General features: G+C 31.2%; 1 protein-coding gene across 13 annotated transcripts in view; it reads left to right on the forward strand.

Annotated features, from left to right (window-relative positions):
- The window catches only part of Nbea (neurobeachin), a 646499-nt gene that overhangs the window by 203550 nt on the left and 423570 nt on the right, over positions 1-19379 (forward strand). For 9 of the 13 annotated variants that reach the window (XM_048800828.1, XM_048800832.1, XM_048800824.1 and 6 more), the window contains 5 exons: positions 1794-1802; positions 4098-4278; positions 5570-5700; positions 8980-9087; positions 18630-18798. In XM_048800828.1, coding sequence (XP_048656785.1) covers positions 1794-1802; positions 4098-4278; positions 5570-5700; positions 8980-9087; positions 18630-18798 — 598 coding nt within the window. The remainder of the gene's footprint in view (positions 1-1793; positions 1803-4097; positions 4279-5569; positions 5701-8979; positions 9088-18629; positions 18799-19379) is intronic. The other 4 variants (XM_048800829.1, XM_048800825.1, XM_048800836.1 and 1 more) reach the window with 1 other exon arrangement.

Genomic DNA, 19379 nt, shown 5'->3' on the forward strand with positions numbered 1-19379 from the left:
TTTTTGCTTGTTATTTCCATAAGATTGGCCTAGAAGAGGAAACTTAGATGAATATAGCATTGTATACCAGGAGTAACATTTGTATATTACCGTTGCTGTATCATTATCCTGGAAGAAAATTTTAATTGTTTAGGTTAATCTTTCTTGTAATAGAAACTTGAGGTATAAAAGAATACAGTCACACATCCATATGAACTTAATATTCTTGAGTAAGTATCACTTTTTGAGATTTTAGGTTGAATAGGTTACTTAAAATCATACCTGGCACAGAAAATAAATCAGAAAATCGTTTTAATTTCTAAATTAAACAAATAGTGTTAATTTTAATACTTTCAAAAATAGATCATTTATATTCAATTTGATCAAACTTTCATTTGAGGAAGGAATTTTTGTGACTGATTTTTTTTTTTTTTTGCATTATTTTGGGATCTAGTCAATTGAATCTTCTCATTTTTTTTTTTCAATCACATTGTTCAAGTTATTCATGAATGAAAGCAGAGAATCAGAGGGGAAAAAATGAAGAGCAGCAAAAAACATGTATCAACCACAAATTGTACAATCACTTTTGTGATTTTAAGAAGACCATTTTGATCAACCGTCCAGAAGACTGACTGTTTAGAATTTAATTTGATGTCATATATGGTTTAATTTTGTCTGTCCCCCCCCCCCAAAATTAATAGAGAATGGAATTTCTGGTTTTACTATAATATCATCATAAGTTAGATCAATATTTTTTCCTTTTTCTAGCCAAAATTGATGACAAACTCTTAATTTTAATTAGCTTAATCTTTAATTATAATGACATATAGTTGATAGATTTGGAAAAATGACTAATAATACTTTTGTTTTTACTTGTGTTTATCTCATATTAATGATCATACTGTGGTTTTCTCAGAAAGCTTTTGTTTTCCAGTGAATCTGCCCTAAAAATAGCACATTTTTAAATGTATACTCACATACATTTGTTATTAAAAATCAATAATAGTAACAGAGAATATTATTAAATTTAATCCTCTGTAAAGTTTTTTCAAAAATATTTTAAGTTATAGATGGACACAATATCTTTATTTATTTATTTATTTTTATGTGGTACTGAGGATTGAGCCCAGTGCCTCACACGTGCTAGGCAAATGCTCTACCACTAATCTACAACCCCAGCCCCCACTGTAAAGTTTTTGTTATATGAATATGATTCTTATTAAAACTCTGAAACTTAGTATAATACATCATTATCATGCTTGTATGCAGGCCTTGTTTAGTGTATCAGCGAGTTCTTTTCTGGCATGGAAAAGGGGTTTTAAGTTTAATCACTTATATATTTCAGTTTTGATTTATAGGAAAAATTCTGAATGTTTGAGGAAATAAATTATAATATGATTTTCTTATAAAATTCTAAAAAGTTACTATAAATAGTTTATTTCCCAGAGGCATTATTTACTTCATGTGTTAAAATGTTTCATTAATCATCTAGTAGGAAAAGATATTTGTTTTGTAAACTAGAGTATGCATAATTTCTACTACATAAGCTATACATATATATGTATATATTATTTGGGCAGAGTTATTCAAATAAAAAATAAATTTTAGTCTAAATATTTAACTTTTAACCTTATGCAATTTATAAAATGAATATCTCTTCTGAGAATTTTGCTTTTGATAAAATAATCAAATATAATTTTAAAATATATTATTTTGTTTTTCAATTTTACATTATATTTTCATTTAATTTTAATAATTTCCTTTTCTTGTACTTTTTTTGGTCTCTTGTCTGTTTTTGTCTAATGCATGTCCAGGGTTCTAAGGTTAGTATTATTTCTGCAGTAATTTTTAGGTTTTTCTGTTTTAAATTTTATTTTTACTTATTTATGAAATTTTTGACTTGGTTATATTTTGAGTTTTCATACCATCTTTAACATTAGGTATATCCTTTGTATTAAGATTCACTAAAAGCTTAATTTTTCAAATTTATTAATTACTTTTTTATAATTAACTATAATAAACAAACTATTATATAATTGAAAGCAATATTGTTACTGTCATGTATCTGATCAGATTTCCAATTAAAGGAAATAGGATGAGAGATAGTTTGAGATTTATAGTAGCTGTGTATAAGTAATCTTTATTTGTAAGCCCTGTCATAAGATGCTCATGTAACATTTCATCATATTTATAAAATTATTTCTATATAGAATATAAGAATTCTTTTTTAGCTCATTGTTTGTGTTAAAAATGCCTTTTACTTTAACATTTTATTGTTTTAGTAAAAAATAAACACTTTGTTAAATTATGTGGAAAATTGAATTATTCTGTTTATAATGTCCTCATTTTGAATGAAAGCACATTTTGAAGATTAGACCTATAGACTCTAAACAACTGGAAAATCAAACCATTAAAAAATAAGATAGATCTCATAATTTCAGTATCTTGAAATGATGATGAATTTTTTGATGACACATTTTGAGGACATATACTGAATTCTAATGTTTTTAAAGTTATTTGGAATATTTGTTAGACCTAAGCAATGGCCACATTTTCCATTCCATTAGAGAATACTGAATTTTCAGAAAAGAGATTTAAAAATCTTGTTTTTTCTTATGAACTATTCTGTCGTGGTCATAGATTTTAAATTCATGATGCCATATCCATGCTACATATAAAATGATGCTATATATTCAGAAAGTTAAAAAAATACGGAATTTGCCTGGTAAAATGTGAGTTATGAATTTATTCCGTTTTAGGCCATGGATACTGAATTGGCATACTACTGTAAATCAGTAAGGACTAATAGATTTGTATTTACAAGCTCATTTTAGCCAGAATGGTTTTAACCCTATTTGATGTTAAATGGAAGGAAGAAAGGTTGGTACATTTTGTACTACATTTAGAACTGAGGTTAGTCCATGTAGCACTAAAGTTCTTAAGTTCTTTAGTGCTTACAGTAGTCACTTACCAGTTTGATTACCCATCTTGTATAGAATTACTTAGGAATTTTTTAGTTTAATCTTCCCATTGGTGTTTTTTTTTCCTGACATTTTCATATTAATATCCTTGCTTCTTCTAAGCAGAAAGAAGTTTAGGTATAATGATATACAATGTCAAAATGAAACATTAATTATAATCGGAAATCTATCACATATGCTTGCCTCATAGTGGTATCATTTTGTTAAGACATAGCTTAATCAGTATGCTTAGTATGGATATATGCAGAAAATTTAAACAGCAGAAATTTTATTTTTAAAGCATTCATGACTCTTCTTCACTCCTTTAGGCACTGAGAAAATAAAGCCTAATCATAAAGAACCAAAATCATTAAAATGCTATATTGTATACAATGGTAAATAAATTTAAAAATGTTGCCATTGCTTACAAAACTACAGTCTCCCATGTTAAGAAAAAGAATACTTTGTAATCTTTTCTTGAAAGAGGAAATTAGATTTTTGTAACTGGCAATATTTTAGTGAAAGTATAGCTTCCAGTCTAGAGCTACTGATTTTTCTTATTGTTACTATTTTATAGGTCACACATGTCTAGAGGAATTAATGATCCTCTTGATTATTTTTACCCTAGAGTTTTATTGTACATATAAAGTACCTAGTAGTTTTAGTTTATTCTAAAATTCATAGGAAATTATTATACATTCTAACTTGACAGCCATCTCATTTTGAGGCCTAATGAAATCACAGTATATTTTTACCATTATTCATTAGACATATAAAAAAGATAAAATATAATGTTTTATAAATGAGAGTAAGGATTTTAGGAAAGAAATATCGATTTTATCTATTTGTGAATTAACAAAATAAAACCAAATTAATGTGAGTACATATGTGTGGGTATTTCTAAATAAGATCATTGCGAGATGATCTTAAATATAAATAGTTTTTTATAACTAATGACATTTAAAATCAGCATTTTTAAAATATTCTTTTCCTTTAGTCAAAGATAACTGTGATAAATAAATTTGACATAATTAAGTTACATATGTATTCATTTTCACTTTTGTTTACTATTTTTACTAAACTTATGTTCACCTGTAGTATATGTTATATTGTGTTTTCCATTTTTAAACAAGGCTTAACTCTTCTACTTTTTTAAAGACGGAATTGGAAAATATTGAAGTGACACAAGGCATGTCAGCTGAGACTGCAGTTACTTTCCTCAGTCGATTGATGGCTATGGTCGACGTCCTTGTGTTTGCCAGCTCTCTGAATTTCAGTGAGATTGAAGCTGAAAAGAACATGTCTTCTGGAGGTTTAATGCGACAGTGCTTAAGACTAGGTAAGTCTGTTAAGAAGAGCAGTGCACATTACATAATTACTTACAGGTTATTTTTCTGCAGCACTGTGGTACATACAGTATTGATGATTATTTAATTTAGTGATTGTCTTGTAATTCTTTAGAATTATCAAATTTCAAAATCTTACCTCTTCACATTGGAATTTTCATGGAATTGGAAATCTTTAATCTTTTATCACTTAAAATATAGTTAAATGTATTTGGAATTATTTTAAACTCATTGAGACAATAGCATTTCATTGAAGTGATTTTAATACAAATCCATTTATGAATTCTATTTTGATAAACTAGTACTGAGGTTAGTGACCTAGGCCCACAAACATGTCAGCAAACAAACGTGAGAAAGACATGTTTTTAAATGCCTCAGTATCTTGAAATCAATATTAATTTGGTTATTCTGAACTTTTATTTCTAAATATAAGACTGATTTCATTTTTACACATTATGAGTTTTCTCAGCTATAGGAAATCTTTATAAGTGAGTCGGGAAGCCTTATTTATCACCTCTTAAAGATACTAATTACTTTTCTAAGCACTTTACATGTGTTAATTAATCTTCACAACAGCCCTCTAAATGAGTTACTGTATTTATTCTCATTTTACATGTGAGGAAATTGAGGCACCCAGAGTTTAAACCACTGGTCTACGATCACACATCTAATTAATTGTAGAGCCAGGATTCAAGTTCAGATGGTCTAAGTCCAAAATCTGTACAACTTATTATATCTTATTGCTTTCATTACATGAATGTATTGGATGCCTATTGTCAAAGACCACAGGGTCACCTACCATGAGGAAATGTAAACATTGGGATTTGTAGAACTTAAATATTCCTGAAGTGGGAAGTTATGATTAGTATAATCACCAAGATAGTCAAATTAAGGGCAGATGCCTTATCGTTAAAATTTTAAAATCACATGTGAATTTCGTTAAAAGCTTTATTACTAAATTTCAGAATTGTGAAGAAGGGAGGAAAATAGAATAAGAAAGGATATATTGGGAGCTTCAGAGAGCATAGTAGTATTCTCTGTTCCTTCAGCTGTCTGGTAGTATATTTTGTTTTTATTTTTAGGTATATAATATAACATATATATTATACATATTGTGCTTTCATTATTGTATTTCATGATTACACAATACATTGATGTAATTGATCTTAAAAGTAATTGTGAATAGGGGAAAGAGAAAATTACAAAAAGAATAAAGCAGCATATTTTATTCAGTACATCTAAGTGAACAATTTACAATCATAATGATTTTAACTTTTTAAATAGTTTGTTGTGTAGCTGTGAGAAACTGTTTAGAATGTCGACAAAGACAAAGAGACAGGGGAAACAAATCTTCCCTTGGAAGCAGTAAACCTCAGGAAGTTCCCCAAAGTGTGACTGCCACAACGACATCAAAGGTAATCAGTCATTTTCTATGTGAAATATAATTTACTGGGAAAAATTTTTGTTTTAGTTTATGAAAACAAAGCAACATGGTATTTGTAATCAGATAGCTTTAGGCTCTGGTGCCTACTTCTCTGCTTCAAACCTATGTTGGCAAGATTAATTAATCTGTCTGAAATTTGCATTTGGGAGGTTATTGAAGAATATACTCATAATTTCTATTTCATAGGGATCTTAGGAGAATCATGTTAGCACATAGCACGAAAATTTTTTAGTTCTTTTCTATTTTTAAGCATTACATGTATTCTCAGAGGTCAGTGTATGAGAAATGCAATTTTTAAATGGATGTGCTTTTTTTGGTGACAGACATGACAGTCAAGAAATATATATTTAATACCACCAAATATATGGACAATATAGAATATTTTGGGGATTGTATTAATGATTCTCATTCTGCATTCACTATCAGATATTTTCCTGACATTGGCATTACATCCAGTTTTATTAGCATGATTTTCAAGGTCCTCCATGATTGGTCTGCAATTCTGTCCCTAGCTCCTGCATGTGTATTTACCCTCTCTTTGCTTGTACAATTTTAGTCATACTTTAGATTTTATTCAGTTCACCGAAAGTTTTTTTTAACATCTTAGCTTTTTACATAGTTACCTTTACTTGAAATCTTCCTCCTTATTTTTTAGCCAGCTAAAATTAGTTCAGATCTTAGGTTTAGTTTAAATGTTAATTCTCTCAAGCTGCTTATGGTGGAGCATACCTTTTGTCCCATTTGCTTTGAAGGCTAAGGAGGAAGGATCACTTGAGACCACAACCTCAATACCAGCTTGAACAATATAGCAATATCCTGTCTCAAAGAAAAGAAAAACCTACAGGGATATGTTTTCTGACATTTCTGACCACCATCTCAATCTAAAACAAATTTCTCTGATGTTTTCATAAAACCCATATGTCTCTTTATATTCACTGTACTTATAATTAGATGTTTAATATGGCTTAGTAATTTTTTTGCTCAATAAATGAAAATAGGAAATAAGAGTTGAAATAATTTTACAAAGACTATGGTTTGTAACTTCTGTCAATTTCAAACAGACCAACCACATATTAATCATGTTGGTTGGTTATTGGTAATATTGCAGTCTCTTTTCTTTTTCACTACTGTCAGGGAAATATTCACAAGAGTAATAATTTAACCACAAATTATCACAAGACTCCATAGGGCTCTCCAGTGCTTGGGAAATTAAATATTAATGTGTCAATAATCTGAGTCATATTTCTTGTATGACATAATAGACTATTAGTTGTTAGAGGGTAGTGTCCACATCTTATACAACTTTGTAATTTTGGAGCATTTAGGACACTGTGCATACATTGTAAAAAGGTACAGTCTTGAGTTAGTATTCTGACTCTACCACTTATTGGTTTCCTGACTTGAGATTAATTTCTTAAGTCTGTGGATACAAATCTCAATTTATAGGGTGTTTGTATCAATTATATAAAAAGAAGTAATATATTAAAATTCTGGCAAGATATTATTTATATTTTAATATTAATATTAATATATTATGTTATTATTTAACATGTTGTTGAAAATGATTTCCTTTCTGTCTCTAGAAGTTAAAGTCAATATATACTTAGGAAATGAATAAAGAAATTAGTATTTTGGAAAACTTAGATCCCAAAGATGTGTATACTTTCTTTAATAGGCATTAGGAACACCTCAGAAGATTTTCAAGGCAAGTATTGCCCTCATTATAGAATATAGACAGAAAAGCCCAATGAAATTTTTAGTGATTTACTTTCATTTGGTGTTGAAAATGAATAAGTGATGGAGATAGGAATACTAGGAAGATTTGACTTGTCAACAAAGCACATTTCAGTATAGGGAGTATAAGGATCTAGGTGGTAAGGTTTTGTGTTTGTTCTTTGTGGGTTTTTGTTGTTGTTGTTATTGTTTTGTTTTGTTTTCCCTCCCTGTGCTTCTATGTTTTTTTAATGTGGCACTTTAGTCAGTAAACCATGGTTAATATTTTACTATGATGTAAAAACTTCCCTGCTACTAGTATGTGTGGACTTGGATGAATCACAAACTTTCATGGGGCTTCATTTTTTTTTACTGTTTTAAAAATGAACCATAATCCAAGCATTTCCTATCATTTAGACTTTAAAAAGATCCAATTATATTAGGGTCACATTTGTAAAAATGTAAAATGGTATATAAATTAAAATATTTCTAGTTTTTTTCCCATTTAACACTATAAATTCATCTATGGTAGAAATTATGTGTTACTTTCTTTAATAATATTCTGATAAATATTATTATCTTGTAATTCACAATGATGTGAGATTTTTAGAAGTTAAGATCTCACCTGAAGTCCTAGAAGTGGTAAGTTTGATATTGTAACAAACCAAATAATATCAGCCTACACATACTGTACTGTTTTTATTATCCAGTGCTACAAAGGAATCAAACACTTTGATTTGGGAGTTAAATAGGACCATTAATCCCTATAGAGAAGTTAAAGTTGGCCTATGTTATTTTTTATTAGAGCAACAACCTGTTAGGTTCAGAAATTATGTTTGACATTTTACATATATTATCAAATTTAATCCACATAATTCTTAATGCATTGTAGAAATGCAAAAAGTACTAGATTGAGTTTCAGGGAACTTGGCTCACTTTGTAGTTTACTGTGTGGCTATATTACCTAAAATCTGTAGATTTTTATTTCTTCAGTTATAAAAAATTGTTTTAGTTTAATGCTCATTAATGTCTTTCAGCTTTAGTGGGCTATGACTAAAACTTTTTTTAGAGCTTACCTTGTCTTTTTATAGATCATGAAATGGTTACATCTATAAAATCTCAAAAAGTAATATAACATGATAGTCTCACATTTTATAAATTCCTGATGAATAAATGAGCCTAGAGACTCAAAGACAATTTTTAATTAGAGACAGGGAAAGTGAGACTTAAAAGAAATGTTAACAATAAGCACAAGGTCTCACAGCAGAGGCTTGAGCCCAGATGTTGTGAAGTTCAAGATCAGTCTTTTCCTACTATTCTGTTACCTGCCTTTATAGGTCTATAGTGGTAATGGTGCTGATAAAGAGAAACCATGAGCAGAGAACAAAAAATGTGCTTTATAATTGGGTGTCATTAATAGATGTTAGCTCTGTGAGGAGGAAGTCAGTTCAGCCTAAGTTAAAGATAGTGGGAAATGATACTTCTGTATGATTTTTTGGAATATGTTACTTCTTTACAATTCTTTTTTGTTTTTAAGACTCCCTTAGAAAATGTTCCAGGTAACCTTTCTCCTATCAAAGATCCTGATAGACTTCTTCAGGATGTTGATATTAATCGCCTGCGTGCCGTTGTCTTTCGTGATGTGGTAAGTTGTATCTGCTTGGTTTTCCTGTAAAAACTTTTTACAGTCATTTGTGTAAAATAGCATTAACTTTATAAGAATATGCATATTAAAACTAAATGCCCTAGTACTTGGGTTTATCTCATATTGCTGCTTGTAGAATGTCTGAACAATAGCTCTCTCTGAAAGCTTGATATATCATTTTTTTAAAAACTATGTGAGGGTTGGGGATATAGCTCAGTGATAGAGTGCTTGCCTAGCATGAATAAGGCCCAGGATTTGATCCCCATACCACAAAACACACACACACACACACACACAAAACAAAACAAAACAACAATTTTATATAATTTTTCTTTCTATTTTAAGGGTAGGGATAGCCTGAACAACTATAATTCACTTTATCTTGCATCACTTTCATTTAGCATTTAGTATTCCTTCTCTATTTGCAGATATTAAATATTTTGTGTTTCTTATGTTAGATGAGAAGGATTGATAACTTATTAGGTGTTTGTGGCAATTACTTTATTGAGGAGATTATTTTGTAAAGTAGAATATGCATTTTAAAAATTCAGATATCTATGGGAATTTGAATTAGAACAATAGTTTAATAAAGTTTAAAGGAAAACATAATTAAGAACGTTCATGGTCAATTACTCAAGGTAATAAAATGATTAGTGGGTGGGGGAGGAAGAAAAGTAAGGGGATGGTACTGGAAAAAGCTATGTTATATGCATTTATGAATATTTCGAAATGAACCCTACTATTATGTATAACTATAATGCACTAAAAATAAAAAATAAAAAGATTGACCTTTTCATAAATTACATAGAAACATATATAGTGTTTCACAGCAGACTCAATATTGATAAAAATTATTAATATGTTTATCACAAACCACTAACATGGAGCAGATCTTCATCCCCAAAAGGCACTGACAGAGTTAACATTGAATATAGAAAGATTTTAAAGGTGAGATTGTGTTTAAATTGTTTATAAATTTAAATTGATTATTATAATAGATTATCATCATTTCTTTCAGATTCATTAATGTTTTGTAAATAGATTGGAAACCTCAACAGTGGTATTTATAGCTTCTTTCCTAAAGAAAATAAATTGTATTAAGTGTTAATAGTGTGTACCTTCCAAACATCATCAAGATAAGACTAATGTTCCTGGAGTTTACATTATTATGTATGAGACACTGAATTTATATTATCCTAAGCTTTCCAGTTGAGAAATGAGAGAAAGTTAAAATTCAGAAATATTAAGACAATACAGTTGGTATTAGAATCCAAACAGATTGTTTAAAATCATTATTTTTTCATCAGTTTTTATCTTATATTTCATAGATTCCAAGATACCTTTTTTGGGTCGGGGAGGAAGTACTGGGGCTTGAACCCATGGCCCTCAACCACTGAGCCACATCCCCAGCCCTATTTTGTGTTTTATTTAGAGACAGGGTCTCACTGAGTTGCTTAATGGCTTTGAATTTAAGATCCTCCTGTCTCAGCTTCTTGAATGCTGAGATCACAGGCAGGAGCCACCACACCTAGCCCAAGAAACCTTTTTTTTTAACATTTAAATAATCCATGATATTTTGGAGTGTTTTATAATTAACAATATTTGAGATCAATTGTAAATATTATGCTAAGAATGCCAATTTATTTTTATTTTTGAAATTTCTATAAACCCATAGTCTTTTTTTTTTTTTTTGGTACCAGGGATTGAACCCCGGGGCGCTTAACCATTGGGCCACACCCCAGGCCTTTTTTATATTTTATTTAGGGACAAGGTTTCCCTGAGTTCCTAGGTGCCTCACTAAGTTACTGAGGCTGGCTTGGAACTCATGATCCTCCTGCCTCAGCCTCCCCAGTCACTGGGATTATAGGCTATGCCACCATGCCCAGCCCATAGTCATTTTTAAGAGCCTTAATTTCTAAAACAAAGGAGATCCAAAATTATTAGGTTTTTTAGGAATTATATGTGCATATCTTCATAGATCAAGTAACTAAGTGGTATACTATAATCTTAGGATGGAGAATTTTAGTGTTATTTTTCCCCTTGAGTTTTTTCTCAACTGTTTAAAGTATTTAGTTTTTCTACTAAGATTATACATATGCATATACAAACATTTAAATTTTAGAAATAAAGGATTACCACAGTTTTTAAGGAATTCTGAGTTTTGTTGGCACTGAAAGTACACGCTAGCTATATGACAGAAGGAAAACTTGAGAAAATGTGAGTATTTTAGTCAGCTTTTTTTTGCCATTGTGACCAAAACACCTGACAAGAACATTTTTAGAGAAGGAAAAGTTTAGTTGTGGCATACTATTTCAGAGGTTTCAGTCTACACATGGCTGATTGCATTGCTCTAGGCCCAAGGTGAGGCAGAACATCAATGGCAGAAGACTGCAAGTGTAGGAAAGCAGCTCCCCAAATGACAGTCAAGAAGCAGAGAGAGAGAGAGTTCCTCAACAGGGATAAGATATATATGCCGAAGGCAAGCCTCTGGTGACCCACTTCCTGCAGTTACCCCTATTAATCCTTATTAATAGATTAGTACACTGATTAAATTAAGGCTCTCATAACTCAGTCATTTCACCTCTGAAGGTTCTAGTGTTGTCTCATATAGGAGCTTTTGGATTAAGCCTCATCTCTAAGCCATAACAGAGAATAAATCCCTCTTCTTGTTTTTTGTTTGTTTGTTTTGGTATGGAGATCGAATCCAGGCATGCTCAACTTTTCAGCAACATCCCCAGCCCTTTTTCTTTTTTTTATTTTGAGACAGGTCTTGCTAAGTTGCTTAGGGCCTTGCTAAATTGCTGAGGCTATCTTTGAACTTGCAATCCTTTTGCCTTAGTCTCCTGAACTGCTGGGAAAATAGGCTTTCACCACCACACATGGCATGCTCTCATGTATTTTCTATGATGAAGATGTTGTGATTTAAACTTACAGGAACTATGTAGATCCAGGTAAAATAGTTATGTGGCAAAATTTTCTCTGAGAAACTATGACTAAATTATGCTAGAAAAAACTATGGATTTTTTAAAACAATTATTTTTAGTGTTCCCCAAAAAACTGAATTTGAAAGTAAATTTATTATGCTTTTTCCTTTCACCCCTAGATCCCAGATTATACTAGGTCTCTTGTATGTATTTAAAATGAGACAAGCTAAAGTAAATTTTATCTTTAAAAGTTGAATTAGAAGGCTTCTTATCACCTTAGTTAACACATTAAGTTTTTGAAAGAATTTCAGAGCTCATTAATGATATTACTTATTGAAGGACCACCCCCACCTTTCTCTCTGTACTGGGGATTGAACACACCCTTAGCGATAGCCTTCCATTTCTTTCAGCCACCATCATGCCCAGCTTTTGCAAACCTAAATATCTTCATTACCATGCATTTGCTTGTATGGATGTTTAATGTACAAAGAATCATAATAATATACATTTAAAAGACATATTTTCACAGAATGCGTGGTAGAATTCAGCAAGCAAAAATAATGGAATAATACAACATATACTAACTGGGTCAAAGTAAAAAACCTGTACCAAATGCAAATAAGTAAATGCTGTTATCAATTTTTAATGAGGTTCTAGAATATGAGAAACTAAAATAAAGTGACAAAAATCAGAATGATAGTGGAAACTGAAGGAATTAACAGAAAAGAGTGATAACAGAATTTTTAGGTAAATGAAAATGCTGTATTCTTTGAATTTGTTTGGTTATGTAACAGTGGCCGACCTCATGCTGTGAATATAGCCCTTGCTGCTCTGCCACTGAGGCTTATTTTAAGATAGACATGTTTTTTTTTTTCTCTTCCCCTCTCACCCTTCCTAACATGATGGTGGAGAACAGGATTACCTGTTTCCCATCATAGACCACATACACCATAGGAACCAAGTAATTCAGACTTCAGGGATGACACAGAAGATCTAAGAACTGGCTGTATGCCGAATTAACAAGTGAATCACAACCCCCCACAGGGAACACCTGGAATAAATCTCTTCTTTAAAAATCTTCTGTTCTTTCTGATGGGCATAATCACAGCCTTTATGACTGGAGTCCCCTGTGCTTGTCATTTGCTAACAAAGCAATAAACCAAACCCTTTTTCTCAAAACCCTATCCTCATTGAATTGGCATGGGTGACAGTTACATGAATATATATAATTATCAAAACTCATTAAAGTCTATATTTAAAATCTCTGCACTTCATTATAAATTTGATCTCAGTTAAAAATTATTTTTCAAACTTTTTTTTATTCTAAGACTCAAGGAAAAATTGTCAAAACTAGTGGTCATTTTTATTAAAAAAAAGTTAGAAAATACTGTCATTGAAAACTTGATTCACATAAATGTAAGACATAAAAGTATTTCATAAATTACTAGTATATAATAGTGACATTGAATACATTAAACTTCATCAAAATTAAAAGCTTTTTACCTCTGAAAACTGTCATTAACAAAGTGAAAAGGAAACTTACAGAGTAGGAAAAAATACTATCAAATCTGGTGTCTAAAAAGAGATTTGTTTCTAGAATATGTGAAAAATACTTAGCACTTAATATGAAGAAGAAAAATAACCCAATTAAAACCAGGAAAAAATATACAATTAAATATTTCTATACAAAAACTTTACCAGTGACCAAAAGCACTTAAAAAGATGTTCAACATTATTTAGCTATTAAGAAACGCAAACCTATACACCAATGATAACTCAGCTGAAAGAGAAATTAGGAAAACTATGCCATTCACAATAGCCCCCTCCAACAAAAAAATCAATTTGGGAATCAATCTAACAAAAGAGATAGATGAAAAACCTCTACAGTGAAAACTATAGAACACTATTATGGTTTGGATGTGAGCTGTCTCCCAAAAGTTTACAAGTGAAACAGTGCAAGAAGGTTCAGAAAATAAATGATTGGGTTACCAAACAGCTCCCTAACCCAATCAGTGAATTAATCACCTTGATGGGATTAATTGAGTGGTAACTGAAGGGAATTGGGGTGTGGCTGGAGGAGGTGGGACTTAGGGGTATGACTTTGGGGTATATATTTTTACTTGGCAAGTGGAGACCTATCTTTCTCTCTGCTCTCTGATTATCATGTGAGCCGCTTCTCTCTGCCACACTCTTCTGCCATGATGGTCAGCCTCACCTTGAGCCCCAAGGAATGGAGTCTGTTGTCTATGGATTGAGATCTCTGAAATAAACTTTTCTTCCTGTACTGTTATGCTGATCCAGACTTTTAGTTGCAGTTGCAAAAAGCTGACTAAAACAAACACTAAGGAAAGAAATTGAAGAAGACTTTAGAAGAGGAAAAGATCTTTCATGTTCATAGGTAGGCAGAATTAATATTGTCAAAGTAGCCATACTACCAAAAGTGCTATACAGATTTAATGCAATTTCCATCAAAATTCCAATGACATTCTTCACAGAAATAGAAATAGAAAAAGCAGTCATGAAATTCATTTGAAAAAATAAGAGGCCCGTAATAGCCAAAACAATCCTTAGTGAGAAAAATGAAACAGTGACAAAAGTAGCACGGTGTTGGCACCAAAACAGGTATGAAGGCCAATGGAATAGAAGACACAGAGACAAACCCACATAAATACAGTTATCTCTTATTAGACAAAGGTGCTAAAAACATACTTTGAAAAAAAGTTAGCTTCTTCAAACAAATGGTTCTGGGAAAACTGGAAATCCCAATGTAGTAGAATGAAATTTAACTGTCTCTCACCCTGTACAAAACTCAAATCAAAGTGGATCAAAGACCTAGGTATTAGACCAGAAACCTGTACCTGCTAGAAAAAAAATGTAGGCTCAACACTCCAACATGTTTGCTTAGGAACCAACTTCCTTAATAAGACTCCTAAAGTGAAAGAAATAAAATTTAAAAATCAGTAAATGGGATAGTATCAAACTAAAATGCTATGCTTTACAGCAAAGGAAACAATCAAGAATGTGAAGAGAGAGCCTACAGACTGGGAGAAAATCTTTGCCACCTGTACCCCAGATAAAGTATTAATTTCTAGAATGTTCAGAAAACTCAAAAAGCTTAACATAAAAAAGACAAATAATCTAATTAATAAACGGGCAAAGTAACTAAGCAGACACATATCTGAAGAAGAAATATGAATGGTCAACAAAAATATGAACAAATGTTAAATTGTGTAGCAATTACAGAAATGCAAATTAAAACATACTGAGATTCCATCTCACTCCAGTCAAAATGGCAGTTATAAAGAATACAAGCAACAATAAATGTTGGGAAAAGGTACTCTCATACATTGCTGGTGGGACTGAAAATTGAGGCAAACACTCTGGAAAGCAGTATGGAGATTCCTGAGAAAACCTGGAATGTACCACTTTTGGACTCAGTTATCCCACTCCTCAGTCTATATCCAAAAGACTTAAAAACAGCATTCTACAGTAATGCAGCCACATCTATGTATATAGCAGCTCAAATCACAATAGCCAAGCTATGGAAACAATCTAAGTGTCCTTCAGTGGATGAATGGATAAAGGTATATTACTCAGTCATAAAGAAGAATGACTATGAGATTTGCTGTAAATGAATGGATCTGGAGACTATCATGCAAAGTGAAATAAGCTAATCTCAAGAAATGAAGGTGGACACTAACCCACAACAAGTGGGGGGAGGCAGAGGTAGAAGTTCATTGGATTAGACAAAGGAGAATGAAAGGAAGTGAGGGAGGATGGGGACAGGAAAGGCAGTAGAATAAATCTGACATAACATTCCTGTGTACATATATGAATATACCACAGCGAATCTCAACATAGTGTACATCCACAAGACTGGGATCCTAATTAGAATATGATACATTCCATGTTTGTAGGAATATATCAAAATGGATTCTGTTATGTAGAACTAAAAAGAAGAAACAAAAAATTTTAAAAAGATAATTTTATGCATCACAGAATAATGTATTTTCTTTTAATAAAAAAAGGTAAACCAAAGCCACAATGAAATACACATTCCAGAATCATAACAGGCAGAAAATAATAAGTGATAGCAATGATATGCGGAAATTAGAACTCTCAAATCTTGCCAGCAGGAACATAAATAGGGCTTCCACTTGAGAAAACAGTTTGACAGTTGCTCAACAGGTCATATGTATAATCATCATATGACCTAACATTTTCATTCTTAGGAAAACATCCAAGAGAAATGAAACATGCCTTTGCACAAAAACTTGCACATCGTGTTCCTGGTAGCCTTATTCAGAATAGCCCACATCTAGAAATAAATCACATGCCCTCCAAATGGTATATGAATAAGTATTATAAGACACTAAAAGGCCATAAAACTTGAATGCAACAAGAAAGAAAACTGTGAAAGAGGTATGTTACAAAATTTTGGGGGGACAGGTTCTCACTAAGTTGTCCAGATGCAAAGTTGCAGAGGAGGCCCTCAAACTTAAAATTCTCCTATGCCAGCTTCCAGAGTCACTGGTATTACAGGCGTGGGCCACCCTGACCCATCAAGAGAGACCTATTTGTTCGTAAAATACCTAAGCAAGTGAGCTCATTTCTATAAAAATTTAGTCGTTTTTCAAATGTTTAGCTTCTGTGTTTATCAGGCTTTATTTTCAACAACAGAAGTGTGAATAAGTAGTACAATTGGCTTAAAGACCTGAATTTAAAAAGATAAAGAAACATTCTTAATGCCAGGAGGGAGAATTTTATCTTGACTGTTACCATAGTGCACACTTTCTTTTATTTACAACTCTACAACTTTACTATAGAAAATGCATTCATTTGTTCATTCCACACATACTGTTGAATGCCTTCTACTGCCTAGTGCTGAGTTTCTTGTTGTGAAAGTAGAGCTTGTTCAAAATAAGGTCTATCATAGCTTGAGCTATGTGTGAATTCATTCTTGATGATATCTTTTATTAGTCTGATTTGTATTTCATTTCCTTTTGTAGTAACTACAAAGTGTTTGATTAAGTGTTTGATTTTGTTCCTTCTGTTTATGCCATCGACATTATAATGCAAGAAATACAGATTTTAAACACTTCTTAAGAAACTTTCTCTAGAAAAGTTATTTATCACCTAGTGAGAAAAATTGTATATAAGTAGTGTATAAAATCCTAAATCATACTATTTCAGAGCACATTTTATCAATTTTAGTCATTTTCTTCATTAGTTGTGTTAATTTTTCATGACCTCAAACCATTAGTAAATATTTCTTGTTTGCTTTCTTTTCTGATAAGTGCATGCAAATTCTGAATCTTGTTTGCTTGTGCTTAAATAAATACTAAATCTAAAATACTCATTAATGAAGTTATTAGAATTGAATGCATACTTTTCTTATTTCTGTTTTTTTTTAATCCTGTTATCTGTGGACCATGGTTTCTACCTAAAAATTTGATTTTAGAAGAATCATAGAGAAGATTTTATATAAGCATTTGCATTTGATTCTTTAGATACAAGTGTCATTGAAAGTGTTATTACAGGGAGCTGGGGTTGTGGCTCAGCGCTTGCCTAGCATGCATGAGTCACTGGGTTTGATTCCCGGCACCACAAAATAAATAAATAAATAAAAATAAAGTTCTAAAAAAAAAATGGTTTCGAGGTCATATAAATTAACCTTCTAACCATAATTTCCCAAAAGATGGTCATGTAGGCTTTTAAAATAGAGCTCTCAAGGTTACATGCAGTTTCTTTTTGAAAAGAAACCCATTATGAAGTTATATTTTCTCCCGGACTGCAGTCTGCTTTTTAAAACTATTATCTCCTTAACTGGCATGGCCCATTTGTATCACATTCTTTGTCACTTTGCTGTTCTCCTCTGGAAGAAGTCCATATTACCATTGAGGTTTTGAAATGAGGAGCCTCGAATATTGGTATTGTTTTAGATGTCATTTTTCCTGTGCAGAAGAATTAGATTATTACTTTTTATCTTTTATTGCAATCAAAGATTGAATTTGAATTTTTTAAAGCTACCATGTCACCCTTCAAATTCGTATCAGACTTGTATAAAATTCATCTTTTAGGCTCTTTTATTGTTTATATTTCCCTCATTTCATAGTCCATATATTTTCTTGCTCAGGTCCTACTGTATTAAAATTTTATACGTATTTCAACTATAATTTTATATTGTTAATTTAATTCAGTTATAATAGTTAAGCTCTTAAGTGTTTAAAATCTAGAACATTAAATTATTCCCTTCAAATTTGTGCCACCTGCATATTTTATGAACACATACACTATATTCCAAATTGTGTATATTACATAGTATAAATAAAAATGGTAAAGAGATCAAAGGATAAAATTTTGTGTCCTATTTAACAAAATTTCAACATTTTAGTTTTTTAAAATTATTTTTAACCTATAACTCAGATAATACATTTTTGAAGTTTCATATATATGTTTACTTGATAAAAAATAACAATATATACTTAGCAGATTTTAATATAAGTTAAATATCATTTTGTCTCCATAAAGAAAGCAAAACAGTAGTAGTTGCTTATATTTTAAGAACATAACACTTAAAAAATTTTGAGTGTCCAACTGCCTTTTCATTCTACACAGGATGACAGCAAGCAGGCACAGTTCTTAGCTCTGGCTGTTGTTTACTTCATTTCGGTTCTGATGGTTTCTAAGTATCGTGACATATTAGAACCCCAGAGAGAGACTGCAAGACCTGGAAGCCAACCAGGTAGAAACATCAGACAAGAAATAAATTCACCAACAAGTACAGGTACTTTATTTTTTTGTTTGTTTGTTTATTTTTCACCACCATTTATTTCCCTTTCTTTTTTTTTTCATTTTTACATTCATATTTGAACTGGACTTGCTCATAATTATCTTAAATAATTATTATTTTAAAAATATTTTTGTTTATTAATTTATTTTCATATGGTGCTGAGGATCAAACCCAGTGCCTCACACATGTGAGGTAAATGCTCTACCACTGAGCTATAGCCCCAGCCCCTATCTCAAATAGTTATAAATAATTGGTATGTGAATGCCAAATCAATATTTTAATTCCATAAAATGTGTGAATGATATTTTTATAATATTTGATATATATATATATATATATATATATATATATATATATATATTTATTTATATATATATATTTATTTTATTATATATAGTGGGCGTTAGACAATGGCAATATTCGTTTTGTTTTTGGTGATGGTGCTAGAACTAGAGCCCAGGGCCTTACACATGCAAAGCATATGTTCTCTACCATCAGGTTACACCCCCAACCCAATGGCAATATTCTGAGCAATGTGGTAGAATTGTTTCCTTTTTGTAAATTGTTCTTTCAAT

The sequence above is a fragment of the Marmota marmota genome, unplaced genomic scaffold (assembly GCF_001458135.2).
Source record: "Marmota marmota marmota unplaced genomic scaffold, marMar, whole genome shotgun sequence".
Lineage (NCBI taxonomy): Eukaryota > Metazoa > Chordata > Mammalia > Rodentia > Sciuridae > Marmota > Marmota marmota.